We start from the raw sequence: 20,644 nt of genomic DNA, 5'->3' as shown, positions 1-20,644 counted from the left end.
GAAAGTAGCTGCACTGTAGGACAGAGTATAAATCAATAAATAATGGGGGCTGATATGAAAGGTACTGCAATAATTGTGGGAGATTGCACGATACAAATTGGCAAAGGTAGCCTGGAAAATGAGCTCATAGAGTGTATTCAGGACAGTCTTTTAGAAAAATATGTTCTGGAAGCAACCAGCTATTTTAGATGCGATAATGTGTAATGAGACAGGATTAATAAATGACCTCGTAGTAGAGAATCCGCTAGATTAGAGTAATTATAACATGATAGAATTTCACATTCAGTTTGAGGATGAGAAATTTGGGTCTGAATCTAGTGTCTCAAACTTAAATAAAAGCAATTACAAAAGTATGAAGAGAGTTGGTTAAAAAGGACTGAGAAAACAGGTTAAAAGGTATGACAGTAAAGAAGCAGTGGCAGACATTCAAGGAAGTATTTCATAACTCTCAACAAGGATATATTCCAATGAGAAAAAAAGGCTCCATGAGAAGCATGCACCATGCATGGCTAAGTAAGGAAGTTAAGGATGGTATCAAATTGCTTGAATGATTCCTGGGATAAAGAGCTGTAGCTATGAGGATAACTAGGAGAGGTTGGGGCTCTTTTCCTTGGAGAAAAGAAGCCTGAGAGGAGACTTGATAGAGATATTCAAGATCCTGAGGGGTATGGACAGGGTAAATAGTGAGGAACTGTTCCCACTCAAGAGAACATCAGGAACTAGAGGGCACAGATTCAAAATAATTGGCAAAAGGAGTAAATGTGATGTGAAGAAATTGTTTTCACCCAGAAGGTGGTTGGAGTCTGGAACAAACTTCCTGAAAGGGCAGGTTCGATTGAAGTATTCAAAAGGGAATTTGATTGCTACCTGAAAAGAAAGAATGTGTAAGGTTACGGAGATAAGGCAGGGGAGTGGGTCTAGGTGGAATACTCTTTCAGAGTATTTCAGAGAGCCAGTGCAGACTTGATGGGCTGAATGGCCTCCTCCTGCACTGTAAAGACACTGTGATACTGTGAAATTGAAAGAAAAGGTGTACAATACTGCAAAGATTAGTGGGAAGCCAAAAGGCTGAGAAACTTTTACAAACCAACGAAGGATGATGAAAAGAATAATAAAGAGAGAGAAATTAGAGGATAAGAGAAAACCAGCAAGAAATATAGAAACAGACAGTAAAAACTTCCACAGGAATATGTAAAAGAAAAGAGTAGCACCAGTGAGCATTGGCCCTTTAGAACGTGAGATTGGGAAATTAATAATGGGAGACAAGGAAATCTCAGAGATGTTGAACAAGTATTTTGTATCTGCCTTCAAAGTAGAAGATACAAAAAGCATCCCAAAAATCATAGAAAAGTTGGGGGCAAAAGAGAGAGAGGAGCTAAAAACAATCATAATTACTTGAAAAAAAAGTAATAGGAAAACTGATGGGACTAACAGCTGACTGGTCTCCAGGACCTGATGTCGTGCATTCTAGGGTCTTAAACAAAGTGGCCATAGAGATAGTGGATGAATTGGCTGTAATCTTCCAAACTTCCCTAGATTCTAGAAAGGCTGCAGTGATTGGAAAATCACAAATGTAACACCACTATTCAAGAAAGGAGGGAGACAGAAAGCAGGAAACTACATGCCAGTTAGTTTAACATCTGTCATTCAGAAGATACTAGAGTTCATTATTAAAGAGGTAGTAGCAAAACATTTAGAAAATCACAATACAATCAAGCAGAGTTAACATGGTTTTGTGAATGGGAACTCACGTTTGACAAATTTATTAGAATTCTTTGAGGATGTAACAAGCAGGATAAATAAAGGGGAACCAGTAGATGTCATGTATTTGGATTTCCAAAATGCATTCAATAAGGTACCACATAAAAAGTTACTGCACAAGATAAGAGCTCATAGTGTTGGGGGTGATATTTTTAGCATGAATAGAGGACTGGCTAACTAACAGGAAACAGAAAATCAGGATAAATGGGTCATTTTCAGGTTGGCAAACTAACTAGTGGAGGGCTGCAGAGATCAGTGCTGGTACCTCAACTATTTACGATCTCTATGTCACAATCCTGGATCTGACCCCACTTTTGTTGCTTGGAGCCTCTTTCTTTGCCCAGCTCCCTGTGGTTCCTACCAGTGGTCTCCTCCTCCCAGTGGCTCCTTTTGTGGTTTTCGCTCTCTCCCTCTCTCGCTGGGACCTCTCCCTGTCCCCTCTACCTGGGTTCCCTCCCTGGATCCCCTCTTTGAGACCTCTTTCTGTCCCCTCTCCCTGTCCCCTATCCTGGGACTCCTCTCTTAATGGTGCTCCACGTCTGGGATCCTGTGATCGGGCCTTCATGTCGTCTTTCCCACGCAGATGCCCTGGGCACGTCCCTTGCCCAAAGAACTCTAAAATGCTGGACTGCGCATGCGCAGCCGGCTCCTGATCTGCACATGTGCAGAAACTCCAAGGGCATGTCGGAACTTTTAGTTCCCGATCTCTGCCTGACGACAAGGTAAGTTTGGATCTCTTAACATATATTAATGACTTGGATGAAGGGGCTGTCTGTATTGTAGCCAAATTTGCAGGTGATACATGGATAGGTAGAAAAGCAGGATGTGAGGAAGATACAGAGTCTGGAAAGAGATATAGATAAGTTAAGTGAATGGACAAAAATTTGATAGATTGAGTATAATGTGGAAAATGTGGGGTTGTCCACTTGGGCAGGAAGAATAAAACAATGGAATACGATTTAAATGAAGAGAGACTGCTGAAATCAGCAATATAGAGGGATCTGGATGGTCTTGTACATGGGTCACAAACAGTTCACATGCAGGTACAGCAAGTAATTAGGAAGACAAATGGAATGTTGGCCTTTATTGCAAGTTGGATGGAGTATAAAATTAGGGAGACTTGCTACAACTGTACAGGACATTGTTAAGACCGGACCTGGAGTTCTGCTTGCAGTTTTGGTCTCCTACTCTTTCTATTTCTTATGTTCTTATAGAAGTCTTGCTACAACTGCACAGGGCATTGGTGAGACAACATCTAGAAAATTGCATGGAGTTTTGGTCATCTTACTTAAGGAAGGATATACTGGCATTGGAAGCAGTTCAAAAATGGTTCACTCAGCTGATTCCAGGGATGAAGGAGCTGTCTTAAGAGAAACGGTTGAGCAGGTTGGGCCTATACTCATTGGAGTTTAGAAGAATGAGAGATGATCTTATTGAAACATATAAGATTGTACGGGGCTTGACAGGGTAGATGCTGAGAGGATGTTTCCCTTGTGGGGCAATCTAGAACTAGGGGGCACAATTTAAAGATAAGGGGTCTCCCATTTAAGACGGAGATGAGGAAAAAAGTCTTCTCTCAAGGGTCGTTAGTCTTTGGAATTCTTTTCCACAGAGAACAATGGAGGTTGGGCCATTGTATATATTCAAAGCTGAGTTAGATTTTTTATTGACAAGGGAGTCAAGGGTTATGGAGGACAGACAGGAAAATGCCATTAAGGTCACAATCAAATCAGCCATGATGTTATTGAGTAGCAGAGCAAGCTGAATGACCTACTCCTGCTCCTACTTCTTATGTTCCCATGGAAGTCCTGCTACTACTGTACAGGGTATTGGTGAGACCACACCTAGAGTATTGTTTGCAGTTTTGGTTTCCTTATTTAAGGAGATATTCTTGCATTGGAGGCAGTTTGGAGAAAGTTCACTAGGTTGATTCCTGAACATTGCTTAAGAAACAGACATGTTGCCGAAGCTTTTCACCTTGCATTCAAAGATGTTCTGCCTACCACACAATTGAGCAACTTTATGTATGAATTTCAGTACTGGTGCAATGCTAGGTATGTGGGTCGTATGTCCCAATAATTGGCTGATCAAATCAAACAGCATGTTCCTTTGTTTGTTCATAATAGGCAGAGTACAGACCATACTCAACCAGCTTGTGCTTACAAAACAAAACAAAATGTCTATTTTTATCTGTTATTCTGTGATTGGGCAGCACTTGTTGAACAATCCTGAGCATGCTAAAAGCTACACTAACAACCAACTGAAGATAATTAGTCGAGCTTGTAATGCGGCTCATTTATGTTTGCTAGAAGCGACAAACATTCATATGTAGGAAGGCATTCTCTGCAAACAAAAGGAATATGTTCAAGCCTTGTACCTTTTTGAATTGCCCGGCACACTGGGGGGCTTAAAGGTCTCTATTGCTTTCCCCATGGAAATGTTTCGGCCAATCAGAGTCAACTTGCCAGCCAATCAACGCCCTTTTCTCCTGTGATATAAATAGTTTTGATCGTTTGAAATTTGGCATTCTTGCATTAGTCCTGATGACTATAAGATGAAAGCTTTGGCAACATGTCTCTCTTTTCAGTAATATTCATATTCTGTATCATCAAGCAACTGTTTGTAGGTTGATTCCCTGGATGGAGGGGTGTCTTGTAAGGAAAGGTTAGACATATTGGGCTTCTACTCGTTGGAGCTCAGAAGAACCAACCTACCTAGGCACTCACCCGTCCTTGTGGCTGTCTAGGTTCTGCTTCCAGGGCCTGATTCTATCCCGCCCCCACCTCCCCAGAGCAAACATTGGGTCTAACGGGCCCCTTTAAACCAAGGTGGATCTGCTGAGTCAGAAAATTTCCTGACTTAAGCTATCCGCCTTGATAGCAAAAATCCAGCCCATTGTTTCAGAATAAGGGATTGTCCAATTGTGAGGAGATGAGGATGGACTTCCTCTCTTGGAGGATTGATGATCTTTTGAATTCTCTAAACCAGAGAGCTGTGGAAGCTGATTCATTGAATATATTCAAGGCTGAGTTAGACAGGTTTCTGAACTATAGAGGAGTCAATGTTGAGGTCAACAAGCAGCAATCTGCAGTTGAGACAAAGATCAGATCAGCCATGCTTTTACTGAATGGTGGAGCAGGCTGAAGGAACTGTAAAGCCTACTGCTGCTCCTATTTCTTATGTTCTTATGTTTTTAATGGCAGGTGGGTTGAAAACCAGGGTACACCGATTTAAGATGATTTGCAAAAGCACCAACAGTGACATGAGGAAAAAAATTTTATGCAGTGAGTGGTTAAGATCCGGAATGCACTGCCTGAGAGTGTGGATGAGGCAGATTCAATCATGGCTTCCAACAAGGAATTGAGGAATTGGAAGAGAAAAAAAAATTGTAGGGCTTACAGGGAAATGGTGGGGGTGTGGGACCAGCTGTGTGGCTCTTGCTGAGAACCATTGCGGAGGCCCTAATGGCCTCCTTCTGTGCTGCAACCATTCTATGATTTTGTAGTCATTGACAGAGAATAAAATTTCTTCATTTTGTAGTCATTGACAGAGAATAAAATTCCTGATAAAGGAAGACATTGTCATAGAAATAAGTTTCCACCCTTAGCATTTTGATTGAATTGATTTCACACAGCAGTCTTGCTGTTTTAGGGAGATAAGATTCCAGGGAAGAAGAGGAAGAATCACAATTTGACTTTGTTGCTAGGAGATGCACCCTTATTGTTGCCAATGCAATGTCATGTTCAGTAAAGGAGACTTATTTACAAATAGTTGCTTTCCCTAAAGAAAAAATATTTGATTAAATGGATTCTGGTCCACACTATTATCATTTTTATTCTGAAAGAATGGTAGAAGAATTTGTTGCTCTGTTCGGCACAAAATTTAAAGTGCTCAATGATAGCAACCAAGCTATATTTTTTGACATTCACCTCATGGATACCATTGTGCCACAAATTATATTACCACCTTATGTACCTGTAAAGAGAACTCGAGTGCCTTCACATGAGTATCCTTTACATCAAGCCTAGACAAAAGACTTTCTTAATCCACCTCCCTTTCCCTATCCTCACCTAGGTAAAGCAATTCAAGAAATAATGGTGAAAACAGATGAGATGGTATTTGCTTTGGGGACAGTTTATTGAATCAGTTCATTTTCAGCAGTTGAAATCACTTTATTAATGCTTTACCGATTGTTAAGAATTATACAAAATGGGTGAATGATTTTGATTACTTTATTTGCTTTGCTTAACCTACAATGTACTGTTTAAATATATTCATACCTTTCACCAGCACAAACCTGAACAAAGCTTTAAATTTATATATTTAACAAAGATTATGTGGGCTTTAACCCTGGTCCCACAGATGATGTTAATCTGTTTTGCCATTGCTGTCTTTGATTTGTTTATATTTAAGGGCCACTTTCTTTATATAAAAGTATATGGGAACATTTTTTGTTTAATACTCAGGAAGCATCATAATTTAGATCAACCTAGGTCAGAAAACGCCAGTGTAACCTGTTTCCTTCCCAGACAAAAGGACAAAGCCCTTCCCCTCACTACTTTCCCCTCCACCATGTTCTGCTCTTTACTCCCTTCTCTTGAAGGCAATCTTGCTGATATAAGGCCATTCTTGATATGTGAGCCAAGTTGGCAGCCTATTCAACCGTGGAGGGCATTACAACTAAACCCAATCATATCCTCGCCTACTGTACACACACATGGAACTTACAATCACTGTTTGCTGGATAATGATCAGGAGCATAAATTCTAGCTAATATTTCCCCTCACTAGTTTGAGTCCAGTGAGGAGTAATTGTGGCACTCCAACTACTTGCTGAGATCAAACAGTATCCCTTTAAGCAACTATATTTCAGCAAAATGGAAGTATAATTTATGGACCCAAAAAAAGATTCAGAGATGGTTTCTCAACTGGAATTAAAGTGTCCTAATGAGCCATCAGCACAGCCAGTGCAGGCTGGTGAAATGGTCATGAACTGCAGATTGTCTTAAGTAGTAAATTGAACTTGTATTATTTCTTAGGCACAGTATATACAGAACTAATATAAATACAGTATGGAGAGAATGGATCTTTTGTCCCTCTTTATAAAGCACAAGCACGAATTCTGTAATTTTACATGGCTTGTCTAAATATTCAAGCCACACCAATCAGATAAAACTTGAAACTCTTTATTAGCTGTAAACATCTAAAGTAAAATGAGTTTTATGCAATCTAACCCAGTTCCTGGTAGGTGTAAAGTCACAATACAAACTGTCCATCAATATTGATACTGGGTACAAAGAGAGAAGTATTGCATTATCAACCACTGATGGGTACAAAAGTTTAACTCTTTCAAAAGATTATTATTTAAAAATTATTGCAGATGATAAAATGTCACTGAACAGCATTCACCAAATGATGCATTACTGTCGGACATGTCCACCTGATAGACATTGAAAATAGATGGGGCAACTGAGAGCATTTTAAAGTGATCATGCCACATTTCTGTGAGGATAAGTCATTTTCTGACTTGCTGGAAGACATCAATTTCCTTACATCAGCAGATAGAATGTGTTGCTGCTCCACTGTTGCTATCTGTGTTTTATAGCATCATAATTCACCACTGGTCATTGAAATGTTGCTCCAGGGCATCTTTAACTTGCCTCCTTGCAGGAAACCAGGAAGTGTACAATTTGGATACATTGCAGAAAAACAGTTCGGATGACACGCATTCATAGGTTTAAAAGCTTCAGCAATGGACATTTTAGCTGCCAAGTATCATTTCTTCAAGAGCCAAATGGAATGTTTTCTGTAATTTGCCTGAAATGGATATTTTTTTCTCTAAAACATTTCTGAGGATGCCTCAGTAGTCAGCAAAAGAAGTCTGGCAGTCATCCAAAATTATTAAACACATAGATATGTATTAGTTAAAAGATTTGTTGATGGCCTTGAGCTTTGAGTATCTGGAGTACTCAGCCCCATGACTCAGTTTTGTAGATAAAGCATGAATCAGCAATGAACAATTTTGAACCCCAGGGGCTGGATTTTCATGATTGGTTTGGGAGACACAAGTCATGGCAGTTCCTGACTTTGCTAACCCAAACCCATCACCCTCTCCCATACCCACCATATTTTCTTTTCCTAATGACATCTGCAACAAGGTTCAGGCCTGAGGCAGCATTGGAGGAGTTCTGGTGCTGAGGCGGCTGGTTAGAAGGCATGCCATGGCTCTCAGGGACATTGGCCCAGCTCTTCATTTCATTCTCATACCTCCTAATGCTCACCACTCATCCACCCCCATGCCTCCCCATGCGTCAAAACCCTATCCAAGCCCCCTCATTTTTCCCATTACCCCCCCGCCATGCCCCTTCATATCCTCCATGCCTCCTCATATCCCCATGACCTAGAGGAGAGTGAGAGGAGGACCCTGGGACAGGCAGTCAGCAGCACCTAGAAGAGAATGCGAGAGGAGGACCTGAGACAGGCAGTCAGCAGCACCTAGAGGAGAGTGCGAGAGGAGGACCCTGGGACAGGCAGTCAGCAGCACCTAGAGGAGAGTGCATGAGGAGGACCCTGGGACAGGCAGTCAGCAGCACCTGTAGGATCTAGTCTATCTAGAGGATCTAGCATCTAGTTTATACTCAAGCAGGAGTAAGGGTAAAATAAAAGGAAGGGTCCATATTCTATTTAGTTAAGAAATGTCTGGGGAGCCCAGTCCCGTGATTTGCACATCCTGCGCTATGTGGAAAATCCTGGATGCTCCTGGCGGTCTGGATGATCATATGTGCAGGAGGTGCCTCCAACTGGAGTAACTCTCGCAAACCGTTTTTTGGCCTTGGAAAACGGTATGAGTGACGGTTCCCCAGTGGAGGCCAACCAGAGCAAAAGCCATGGCACTGCGGGTGGTCCAGCTGCACAGGGTGGGAGAAAGGAGTGTGGAAGGGCAATAGAGGTAGGGGATTCGTTAGTGAGGGGAGTAGTCAGGCACTTCTGCTAGACGTGACTCCAGGATGGTATGTTGCCTCCCGGATGCCAGGGTCAAGGGTGCTATGGAACAGCTGCAGGGCATTCTGAAGAGGGAGGGTGAACAGTCAGAGGTCATGGCCCATGTTGGGACCAATGACATAGAAAAAAAAAGAAATTAGGTCCTGCAAGCAGAGTTTAGGGAGTTAGGTATGAAATTGAAAAGCAGGACTTCAAAGGTAGTAATCTCCGAATTACTCATGGTGCCAGTGAGTATAGGAACAGAAGGATAGAGCAGATGAATGTGTGGCTGGAGAGATGGTGCAGGAGGGAAGGCTTTAGATTCCTGGGGCATGAGGACCATTTCTGGGTAGGTGGGACCTGCACAAGTTGGATGGGTTACGTCTGAACAGGAACGGGACCAACATCTTCACGGGGAGGTTTGCTAATGCTGTTTGGGCTGTTTTAAACTAAATTGGCAGGGGGATGGGATCCTGAAAACCAGTTCAGAGGGGAGAAAAGCTGAGATGGAATTAGAAGTTAAAATGCTAGTAAATGAGTCTGGAAGGCAGAGGAAATGTAGGCTAGATAAGAAAGAAGTAAGTTTAGCAAGACTAAATGGAATATATTTTAATGCAAGGAGCCTGAGAAATAAGACAGACGAGCTGAGGGCACAAATAGGCACATGGAAGTATGATATCATAGCTATGACCGAGACTTGGCTAAAAGGGCAGGATTAGCAGCTCAACATTCCTGGTTATAGGGTATTCAGTCGAGATAGAGAGTGGAACAGAAGAGGAGGGGGGGTTGAAATATTGATCAAGGAATCAATTATAGCAGTGAGGAGGGATGATACCTTGGAAGGATCATCAAATGAAGCCATATGGGTAGAAGTAAAAAAACATAAAAGGAGCAAACACACTATTGGGTGTGTACTATAGGCCCCCAAACAGTCAGGGACAGGTAGAGGATCAAATATGTAATCAAATTTCAGAGAAGTGTAAGAATAATAGGGCAGTAATAGTAGGGGATTTTAACTACCCAAATATTAACTGGAATAGTTTAGTGTGCGAGGGAGGGAGGGAGCAAAATTATTAAGTTGCAACCAGGAGAACTTTTTTAGCCAGTATGTAGAAAGCCCAATAAGAGAGAGGGCAGTTCTGGACATAATATTCGGAAATCAGCCTGGGCAAGTGGTAGGCGTATCAGTCGGGGAGCATTTTGGAGATAGTGACCATAACTCAGTTAGATTTAGGATAGTTATGGAAAAGGATAAGGTTGGGCCAGGAATAAAAGTTCTAAATTGGGGAAAGGCTAATTTTACTAAGATGAGATACAATTTGGCCCATGTGGACTGGGAGCAGCTACTTGCAGATGGAGGCATTCAAGGAGGAAATAGCGAGAGTACAGGGCAAATATGTTCCCATAAAGACAAAGCGGGGGACCAAGTCTGGAGAACCCTGGATGTCAAGGGACATAAAGGTTTGGATTAAGAAGAAAAGAGAAGCTTACGGCAGATACCCAGGGCTCAAAACGGCAGAGTCCTTACAGGAGTATAAAAAGTGCATAGGGGAACTTAAAAAGGAAATTAGGAAAGCTAGGAGAGTGCATGAGAAAGCATTGGTGGGTAGAATAGAGGAAAACCCAAAGAGGTTTTTTAAATATGTAAAGAGCAAGCGAATAACTAGAGAAAGAGTAGGGCCAATTAATGATCATAGAGGTAATCTTGTGTGGACCCGGAAGATGTGGGTGCTGTCCTCAATGAATACTTTGCTTCAATCTTCACAGTGGAAAAGGACAATGCAGGTATAGACATCAGGGTGGAGGACTGTGAAATATTAGAGGAAATTAACATAGAGAGAGGGGAGATACTAGTGGCTTTAGCGGTCTTAAAAGTGAATAAATCCACAGGCTTGGATGAGATGTATCCCAGGGTGTTGAGGGAGGCAAGGGAAGAGATATCTGGGGCCCTGGCAGTAATTTTCAAATCCTCTCTGGCCACAGGTGAGGTGCCAGAGGACTGGAGGAATGCAAACATTGTCCCATTATTAAAAAAAGGAGGAAGGGATAGACTAGGAAATTACAGGCCAGTCAGTGTAACCTCTGTGATGGGGAAGTTACTTGAAAGAATTCTGAGGGACCGAATATACCTGCACGTGGAGAGACATGGATTAATCAGGGATAGTCAACATGGATTTGTTAAGGGAGGGTCATGTTTGACAAATTTAATTGAATTTTTTAAAGAGGTAACCAGGAACGTTGATGAGGGTAATGCATTTGATGTGGCCTACATGGACTTTAGCGAGGCTTTTGATAAGGTCCCTCATGGCAGACTGGTCAGGAAAGTAAGAGCCCATGGGATCCAAGGCAAGGTGGCACATTGGATACAAAGTTGGCTGACAGGCAGGAAGCAGAGGGTGATGGTAGAGGGATATTTCTGTGACTGGAAGTCTGGTTCCAGTGGGGTTCCGCAGGGCTCGGTGCTGGGGCCCTTGCCGTTTGTGGTGTACATAAGTGATTTGCACTTAAATATAGGTGGTATGGTCAAGAAGTTCGTGGATGACATGAAAATTGCTAGGGTGGTAAATAGTGAGGAGGATAGCCATAAACTGCAGGAGGATATCAATGGACTGGTCAGGTGGGAAGAGCAGTGCCAAATGGAATTCAACTGAAAAAATGTGAGCTAATGCACTTGGGGAGGGCTAACAAGGCAAGGCACTATGAATGGTAGGACCCTGGAAAGTACTGAAGATCAGAGGAACCTTGGTGTGCATATCCATAGGTTCCTGAAGGTAGCAAGGCAGGTGGATAAGGTGGTTAAGAAGGCATATGGGATACTTGCCTTTATTAGCCGAGGAATAGAGTACAAGAGCAGGGAGATTATGCTCGAATTGTATAAAATGCTGGTTAGGCCACAAATGGAGTACTGCAGTTCTGGTTGCCACATTATAGGAAGGATGTGATTACAGAGGGTGCAGAGGAGATTTACCAGAATGCTGCCTGGGCTGGTGGGTCTGAGGAAAGATTGTATAGGCTGGGGTTGTTTTCCTTGGAGCAACAAAGATTGAGAGGGGACCTGATAGAGGTGTATAAGATTACGAGGGGCATAGATAGGGTAGATAGGAAGGCACTTTTTCCATTAGCAGAAGCGTCAATAACCAGGGGGCATAGATTTAAGATAAGAGGTAGAAGGCTAAGAGAGGAGTTGAAGAGAAAATATTTTCACCCTGAGGGTGGTGGGAGACTAGAACTCACTGCCTGAAAGGGTGATTGAGTCAGAAATTCTCGTAACATTTAAGAAGTATTTATAAATTCACTTGCATTTCCATAGCCTCCAGGGCTATGGGCCAAGTGCTGGAAAATGGGATTGTGTAGTCAGATCTTTGTTGACCGGCATAGACACAATGGGCCAAGTGCCTCCTTCTGTGCTGTAGACATCTATGAGTCTATGAGACCTCTCCATGTCCCCCATATATCCTCCATAACCACTCAAAGACAAATAATCTTTTAATAGCCTCTTAGCCTATCAATCAAACTATGTACACAACCCATTGTTGAGCTAATTGGTTCTTTGCCTTTGAAACTCAGCCGAGTGTTCATAATGGGCTCACCTGTCAGAACAAAACATTAAAGCTGCAGATAATGGAGCTTATTGAAACTTAAAGAATAGATGGCTCAGGTTTCTCTAAGCTACACCAGATGGCCCATTATTCAAAGAATTCTGGTAGCAAGTGGCTACTTTTTTTCCTCTATGGCATTGCAGACATTTAAATCGCTACAGATCATGACACTAAAGTCCCCATACACTGTTTTGCACTGGAAAAAAGTATTCTAATGTATCTCAACACTTAAATAATGCTGGGCAATGTAATAGATACCTTTCCTTTTCAGCTCAGAGTCCTATGATTAATCGCCACAGTAAAAACTCATCTAACTTATAATATAGCATCTAATAATGATATTTGAAGTTGTCAAAAGATTTACCACTTACCTGTCAGAATGTTCCTGACTCCTCAGCAGACTTCCCCCAAGGTTCCCAAACTCCCAAACTCTCTTACCTCTCTTAGCTGCTTTCCAAAGGCTTCCAAAACCTGCCTGACCTGACAAAAGTACTGTGGGACATGAAGTACAAATTTCCCCTAGGCCTGTCAATGATGACCCCGATGAATCAGATCATGTGTGCGGGGTCACAACCTGAACTTAACCCAAACATGTTCTTGTCTGTGGGAAGTTTGTGTGGGGCTCTTTTAGAGGGGAAATTCAAATCCCAGCCCCACAGACCTCAGTTTTTACTTTCAGATTTCTGCATCCATTCCTGACCTTTTTGGGACACGAAAATCCAGCCCTGGATATTTTATTTTCTGACCTAAGTTTAAGCACCTAACTATTAACATGAGTTTACTATAAGCAGTGAAAGAAAAGAATTGGCATATGATTCTAATGGCTATTTTAATCTAACAATGGCAATTCCTGCAATATTTTAGAAAAAAAGATAAATGTAACTGTTCCTGCAAATATTAAAAGAGGATTTTTTAAAAATTCTTTTAAGTGAAAAAGAAGCATATTGTCATCTCCATCTCATCTCACATTATCTAAAAGGTGTACAGTGATTAACTACATGAATAACATGTTGATAAATCATAAGGAAAAATCATTACCAGATAATTTTATGGTGCTGGCTGCGCCCCTTTAAGTTGAGCATTGGCCTGTGGATAAATTCCCTTCTCAGTGGCATTCTATAAATACTTCCCTGTCTGTGCTGTGCCTGAGAATGCTAGTTTTAACATTACCCACGCCCCAGCCCCAACCTATTTATGTTTTAACTTCATTATTGAAGTTAACAGCTTCTGAAATTACGTGCCTGATACATAGCTGGAGTGGGATGAGACAGGAGTCATAAGCACAAAATGATACCTATGAAATTGAAGCTATCATGAATATTTGATTTTAAAGGATATGTAAGTTCACCTTGTTAAAACCATAATATTCTACATTGTTAACAAAAAGAGTGATTGTTTTAAACCACAAAGCACATCTTGTACTAATCTTTGGGAAGAATTCACAAGCTTCCTCAGCTTTTATTTTCAAATCAGGATACAAAAGATGAACAGTAAAAGCCTCCTACATAGTTTAATATACACCAAGAGCATTTCTAAAAAGCTACATCATAGCTACCAAAAACAAATCATTTACTTAAGATGCATTGTTTGAGTTGTTACAAAATTATAAGTTGCTGCAAAATTTCCCCAGCAAGAGTGTAATCCATGTGTTGTGAGTTTTCAATCTCAGCAACAAAGCTGCAGACACTAAATGGAGACAAGGCATTTCCATACAGGGAGAAAAACAGGGAAGGGATCACTGCCTCCTAAAGGCAGACTCTATGTGCTATGGATAGAGGCCTGGAACCAAATCACTGGCCTCCTGATCATGTAACCCAAAAAAATGGAGGGGAGAAAGTAGATTCTTATCATCAGACATTGTATTTCTGGTATAATATGAAAATGTGATTTGGACCAGCACAAGAACTGCTAATGGTGTAGAACTATGTTGTGGTGCTGACTTGAGTCGAATATGAGAATATTTGCCATATAAAGTCTTGAATATAAGACCAACTTCTAACCTGCCTTTCACCCCCCCACCCCCCCCCACCCCCCTCCACCCCAACCCCCACTTCCCACCTGCACCATGTAGGGTTACTTTAGTGATCCTTGGAATGTTTTTGACTTCCTCATCGTAATTGGCAGCATTATAGACGTCATTCTGAGTGAGATCAATGTGAGTATACATGACACTCTTCCAGATCACACCTGTCTATTTTTTCTTTGTTTCTTAACCAACTTCACTTTGTCAGAAATTTAATTCTTTTAGTCTCACTAACCACAAGTACTACAATGGAACTGGTAAGACTTCACAGAATTAGGAAAGCAACACAGGTCAAATCGGGGTGTCACATGTGGAAATATTGTGAATTTTGTTCTGTGACAAAATGGCTTAATGTGTCCCAACTGGTAGTTTGAAGTCCTGGATGTGTAGGTGACAAAGGGTTTCAGGGTCAACTCTTCAGAGATAGTCATGTCCATAAGAGGAAATACTGTGCACATGTAACCTCTTTCTCTTATTTTCTCTTCTCTTCCCTTTTTTCTTTTTTATTGTTTCCTTGTCTTTTTCCCCTTTTTTTCCACATGCAGCACTATTTTTGTGATGCATGGAATATATTTGATGCCTTAATTGTTGTGGGTAGCGTTGTTGATATAGCTATCACAGAGGTGAACGTAAGTAACCATCTCGATGAACATGCCTGCTCCACTCCTGTTTGTTATTATTCTGTTCAATTACAATTTTATGTTCGTAATGTCATCCTTTTTTCTGTCCCCCAAGCCTGGCATGACTTAAATTGTATAGCAGGTTCAGAGTGCAGCATAGTACCTACAGTGATTTTAGTTTTGAATTACTCTGACTTCTGGATTAGAAAATGAATGCCAAAATTTACCTAATGTGACATGGATAGCAAAGCCATAAGTTTTTTTAAATCAAACATTATTTTTTGGCAAGGCAGCTTCAAATAATTTAATAAGTATCCACCTGTCAATAGGATAGCACATATAAAAAGGAAAAGAGACCATTTATATGATGGGATAGCTTGTTCAATTGCTGGTCTTGCCTGTATTTTTGTGGAAAGGGACTAAGTGAAGGAAAGACATCTCACCACAGCAAGGGAAGAAAATTGCAGACAGCTTTATGGGCAACTGTTGCATATTTCATAATGCCATGGTAGAGATCTTAGAACAGGTTGCCCATCCCTAACGTGAAGAAGTTGCATTATGCATGAAGTTCCAAATATATACCAAAGAAGAACGTTCCAGAAAAAAAGGTTTATTCCTAAAAACCAATCACTTAAAATCAAATAAAAGCAGAATACTGCGGATGCTGGAAATCTGAAATAAAAAACAGGAAGTGTGGAAAAACTCAGCAGGTCTGGCAGCATCTGTGAAGAGAGAAACAGAGCTAATATTTCAAGTAAAACATGGTTCTTTTTTCAGAACCAAGTCACTGAAATCAAGTTGTTATTGCAAATACAACTTCCCTGTCATTCAGGCTACCTTTACCTGTTGAGCTTTACTAGGTATTTTATTTTTTCTTGTAATTCATACTTTCCATGTTAAATCTTTTTCCATCACCCTTGAGTTCCGACTTCCTTTCTACCCCCATAAGACAAACTCCAACACTCTGCAGAAAGTGCTGGTGGATGAACTTTTCTCACCTGATGAACTGAATTATTTGCCCATTGTAGAACTCATCCCATATCTTTTCCATGTAGGTTCTATACTGGGTGGGCAAACAACTATGCCAAATTACCCCACAGATGGTAAAGTGTAAAATTACTCCAGTATATATTAGATATGAGTTATAATTTTTTAACTATTTGAAGTTAGTGATTGGATTACCAAGTGTGCCACGCCTTGGAAACTTGTCAGGTGACTTAAAAAAAAACAACTGATCCATCTATGGATATTTGAATTGGACCAGTTACATAAATACTGTGGCTACAAGAGCAGGTCAGAGGTTAGGAACTCTGTAGTGAGTAACTCACCTCCTGACTCCTCAAAACCTGTCCACCATCTACAAGGCATACTCTCCACTTTCCTGGATGGGTGCAGCTCCAACAACACTCAAGAAGCTTGACACCATCCAGGACAAAGCTTGATTGGCACCCTACACCACCAATGTACAAATGCAGCAGTGTGTAGCATCTACAAGATGTACTGCAGCAGCTAACCAAGGATCCTTCAACAGTACTTTCCAAACCCATGGCCCCTACCACCGAGAAGGTCAAGACCAGCAGACACATGGGAACACCACCACGTGCAAGTTCCTCCCCAAGCCACACAGCATCCTGACTTGGTGTTATATTGCCACTCCTTCACTGTCACTGGATCAAAACCTTGGAACTCCCTTCCTAACAGCACTGTGAGCATACCTATGCCACATGAACTGCAGCAGTTTAAGAAGGCAGCTAGCCAGCACCTTCTCAAGGGCAATTAGGGATGGGCAATAAATGTTGGCCTAGCCAGAGGTACCCTCATCCTGTGAACGAATAAAATAAAAAAGCATAATTAACAAACATAATTGTGTAGGCCTAAGTCTCACTCATGTTGGTTTAAAAATGGGATTTTCTTTTAGTGCCTCACTCTTAAAGATATACACAACTCAAGTTGTTTAAATAGGTTTGTGACCTGCCTCTCTTCTTGATCATAAATCTCACTTCTAATATCTCCCCAAAGTTGGCAACTCTGATTACATTGGAACACTTTTATAATTAAATCCTATTTGATGAAGATTAACTAGAAACAAATAAGGAACAGTTTTAGTCTAATTAACTGGAACTTCTGCAAGTTTTCATTATAAATTAAGTTTCATTATAACTGGAACTTCAGTGTAATTAAAACTTTAAAAAACCTGTCATAAGTTTGTGTGCACTTGAATATCTGCTATACAGTCTATAACTGAACTTTGCGTTACCTCTCTGTCACTAAGCATGATTGGATTTTCTTAACATGAGTAACCGCAATGCACTTATTTGTCAAAGGTCTTTGACCAAGGTACTTGTATCTACTCTTTCAACAATGATGTCTATGAAACTAGAGCAATAGTGTGCAGCTGCTTCTAGCAGAAGTCCATTATCTGTGTACATACAATCGTTTGGTACTGATTAAAGAAAGATGTTGCACAATCGATTTAAGGCAGGTTAAATTTTTGAAGCAACCTACCACCATGTCAGCCATATCAGTAACTGCAACATGAAGCATCCATGGCTGCTATTAAATCTGTTAGTTTTGTTTGGAATTAAATATAATCAAAAACTTAATTGACAATAACTACAGGTTCCTCTATTTTGAAACTTGGCATCCTGGCTTTGGCAGAAATTATAGTGCTTCAATTCATACCATTGTTACACACTGGACTGGTGCTAAATGATGTGCCACAACATCTTCTATGATTAGGTATGAAATACACCACAGTTCAAGAAGTGGCTAACCTCGTGTTACAAAATTTGGACCTTTTGCAGATATTCTCTCATGTCTAGCATCATGTCTCTCCTATATTTAAATCTCATGTTTGTTGGAATAATTCATTTATATTTACTGCTCAATATCTAAATATCAAAACCAACCCTGTAAAGCGATGTTTGGCCATTTTCATTTACCAGCATTGCTTCACTTAAGTAAAGGGCTGAGGCATTTATTCCAATCAATGGTATGATGTAAATTGCAAATCTGAAGCAGTAGTACCCAAATACAGATGTAATGCCTGCTGCCGAGACCATTCTGTTCTAGATGCATGTTTGCTGACACACCCCAGGGGAGGAAATATATATAATTCTCCATTAACAGGAAGAAAAGCAAAATTAAAGGCCCAGATCTTCTGGTCAGCGGCAGGATCAGAAGATCCAGCTGAAAGTCCACCAAAAAAGTAAGCGTGCAATGATCTCTGCAAGCAGAACCAATGTATGCAGCATCGCCACTGTTGGAAGATTTATCCCATTGGCCTGAATCTTCTGAGATCCAGAGCGGCAAAATCTGGACTTAAGTCTGTGATATGCGTCTCCTGCAGAAGTCTGGAAGGGCACACAGGCATTATAATTGCACAATTGCCCCTACCCACGAAGATCTCTTTGCCCCGACCTTTTTGCATTCTTCCAGCTGGAACTTCCAAACCTGGCAGTAGCACAGGAAGGACGGGCAAAGAGGAGCAGTGCAGAAGAACGCCCCTTTTTTATGACATTGTCTGCCATATTCATGTAAGTTTTTAAAGATCTCAAGTCTTCCAGCTGGTAAGTGAGTGGACGAATGGGTGGATGTGTGGCGGGTGAGTGGGTGGGTGGGTGGAGGAGTGGGTGTGTGTGTGTGTGAGTGGGTGGATGAGTGAGTAGGTGGGTGAGAGGGAATGAGTGGGTGGGTGTGAGTGGATGATGGGTGGGTGAGTGAGTGGGTGGGTGAGTGAGTGGGTGGGTTATTGAGTGGGTGATTGGGTGTATGGGAGTAAGTATTCGGGTTGGGGGGATAACTGGTTCGGGTCGGGATTAGCCAGGGAAGGTTGTGTCAAGGGCGGGGATTGGATCAGGTCAGGAAGGGTAGTCAGGACAGATTGGGGGATAGTCGGGTCCGGTCGGTGGTTTAGTTGGGTCAGATCAGGGGTGTTAGTCAGGTCAGGTTAGGTGGATAGTTGGGTTGGGTTGGGGAGGTATTCAGGTCTGATGTAGGATGTTGGTTACAGTACAGTAGGTCTGAAGAGGTCTTCGTATCCATACATAAGTTAACTGTAAGTCTTTATTGACTCTATTTACAAATATACAGTAAAGGGTACAAGCTGGGAGTTGTCTCTATGCTTGCTGGTACACACAGCTCTGCCCAAACCTAGACTGACCCTGGGTGCGGGTCATGTGCTCTCTCTAATCACTGTGTGGGTGGTACTGTATGTGCCAGAGCCTTATGCTACAGGGTCAGGGGGGTAGTTTGATCCGGGTGATAGTTGGGTCGGTGGAATTAGGTTAATGGGTAGTGGGGTCGGGTTGTGCAGGTAATCAGGTTGAGGGTGTCAGGTTGGGGGCAGTGGGTGGTAGTCAGGTAAGGCCATGGGGCCAGCTGGGATGGGTCACAGATTTGTCAGGTCAGGGGCTAGTCAAATGGGGCTGAGTTGAGTTGCAGATAGTTGGACTGGGGGGATTCAGATCGTGGGGTTAGTCAGCTCAGGCGTGGGATCAGGGATTTGCGTTGGACAGAGGTCAGTTGGGTCTTTTTGGGTCCGAGGGGTAGTTGGGTCGATGGTTGGTTGCAGGTTTGGGGTGGTATGTATGGGGGGAATGATGGGTTGAGGCACGCTGTCATTAGAGTCACACCAGAGGTTTAACAGTGTAACATTTCTGGGGTAGTATCCAGGTAAGTAGCGCATATCAAGGCCAAGTCTCCGACACTGAGATCAGTGTAAGAAACATTTGCGGAGGGTCCTGGGCAGCATAAATCATCCCTTTGGAAGTTTAAACTCCCTGGGCAATTATAATGCCTGTGTGCCCTTCCAAACTTCTGCAGGAGACGCATATCACAGACTTAAGTCCAGATTTTGCCGCTCTGGATCTCAGAAGATTCAGGCCAATGGGATAAATCTTCCAACAGTGGCGATGCTGCATACATTGGTTCTGCTTGCAGAGATCATTGCACGCTTACTTTTTTGGTGGACTTTCAGCTGGATCTTCTGATCCTGCCTGCAACAAGGAAGCTTCAGCACAGCAAGCCAGGATAAAACTAGCAAATTGGAGCAGTGCCCCCTTTTTAAGACATCAGTTGCTGTATTCATGTAAGTTTTTAAAGGTCTCAAGTCTTTTAGTGGGGTTAGTGGGTAAGTAAGTGGTTGAGTGAGTGAGTGGGTGGGTGAGTAAGTGGGTGGGTGAAAGATTGGGTGGCTGAGTGGGTGGGTAATTGGGTGGATGAGTGAGTGGGTGGGTGAGTGGGTGGTGAGTTGGCAGCAGTAGTCAGGTTGGAGGGGTAGTCGGGTCAGGTCAGGCTGTAGTCAGGTCGGATCTGGGGGTAATCAGGTCAGGGGGTTGGGATTGTTGGGGCGAGTGGGGGATCGGTTGTGATAGCGGATTGAGTTATGCTGTTAATCACTGGTTACACCAGAGATTAAACAGTATAACATTTCTAGGGTAAGTATCCGAGTAAGTAGCACGCATCTAGCCCAAATCTCCATCCTGATATCAGTGTAAGAGATATTCACGTCATGTCCCAGCCAGTGCATATCAGCCTGTCGAAAGTTTAAATTTGCCGGGCAAATGCAGCACTTGTGCCTGTGTCAGGACTTCCTCAGGATTCCGACGTGCAAGAGTAACTTAAATTCAGTGCATCACTAGTACTGATACTGCAAGATCT

The 20,644-nt window shown here is 42.0% G+C and overlaps 1 protein-coding gene across 1 annotated transcript in view; it reads left to right on the top strand.

Moving 5' to 3' along the window:
- Positions 1–20,644, top strand: part of cacna1c (calcium channel, voltage-dependent, L type, alpha 1C subunit) — a 1,337,968-nt gene that overhangs the window by 1,064,063 nt on the left and 253,261 nt on the right. The window contains exons 30-31 of the mRNA XM_078568241.1: positions 14,412–14,495; positions 14,909–14,992. Coding sequence (XP_078424367.1) covers positions 14,412–14,495; positions 14,909–14,992 — 168 coding nt within the window. The remainder of the gene's footprint in view (positions 1–14,411; positions 14,496–14,908; positions 14,993–20,644) is intronic.

Source organism: Cetorhinus maximus, chromosome 22 (assembly GCF_964194155.1).
Source record: "Cetorhinus maximus chromosome 22, sCetMax3.hap1.1, whole genome shotgun sequence".
NCBI classification, from domain to species: Eukaryota; Metazoa; Chordata; class Chondrichthyes; order Lamniformes; family Cetorhinidae; genus Cetorhinus; species Cetorhinus maximus.
Note: the sequence above shows the minus strand (reverse complement) of the source record. Positions and strands in the feature narration are given on the sequence as shown.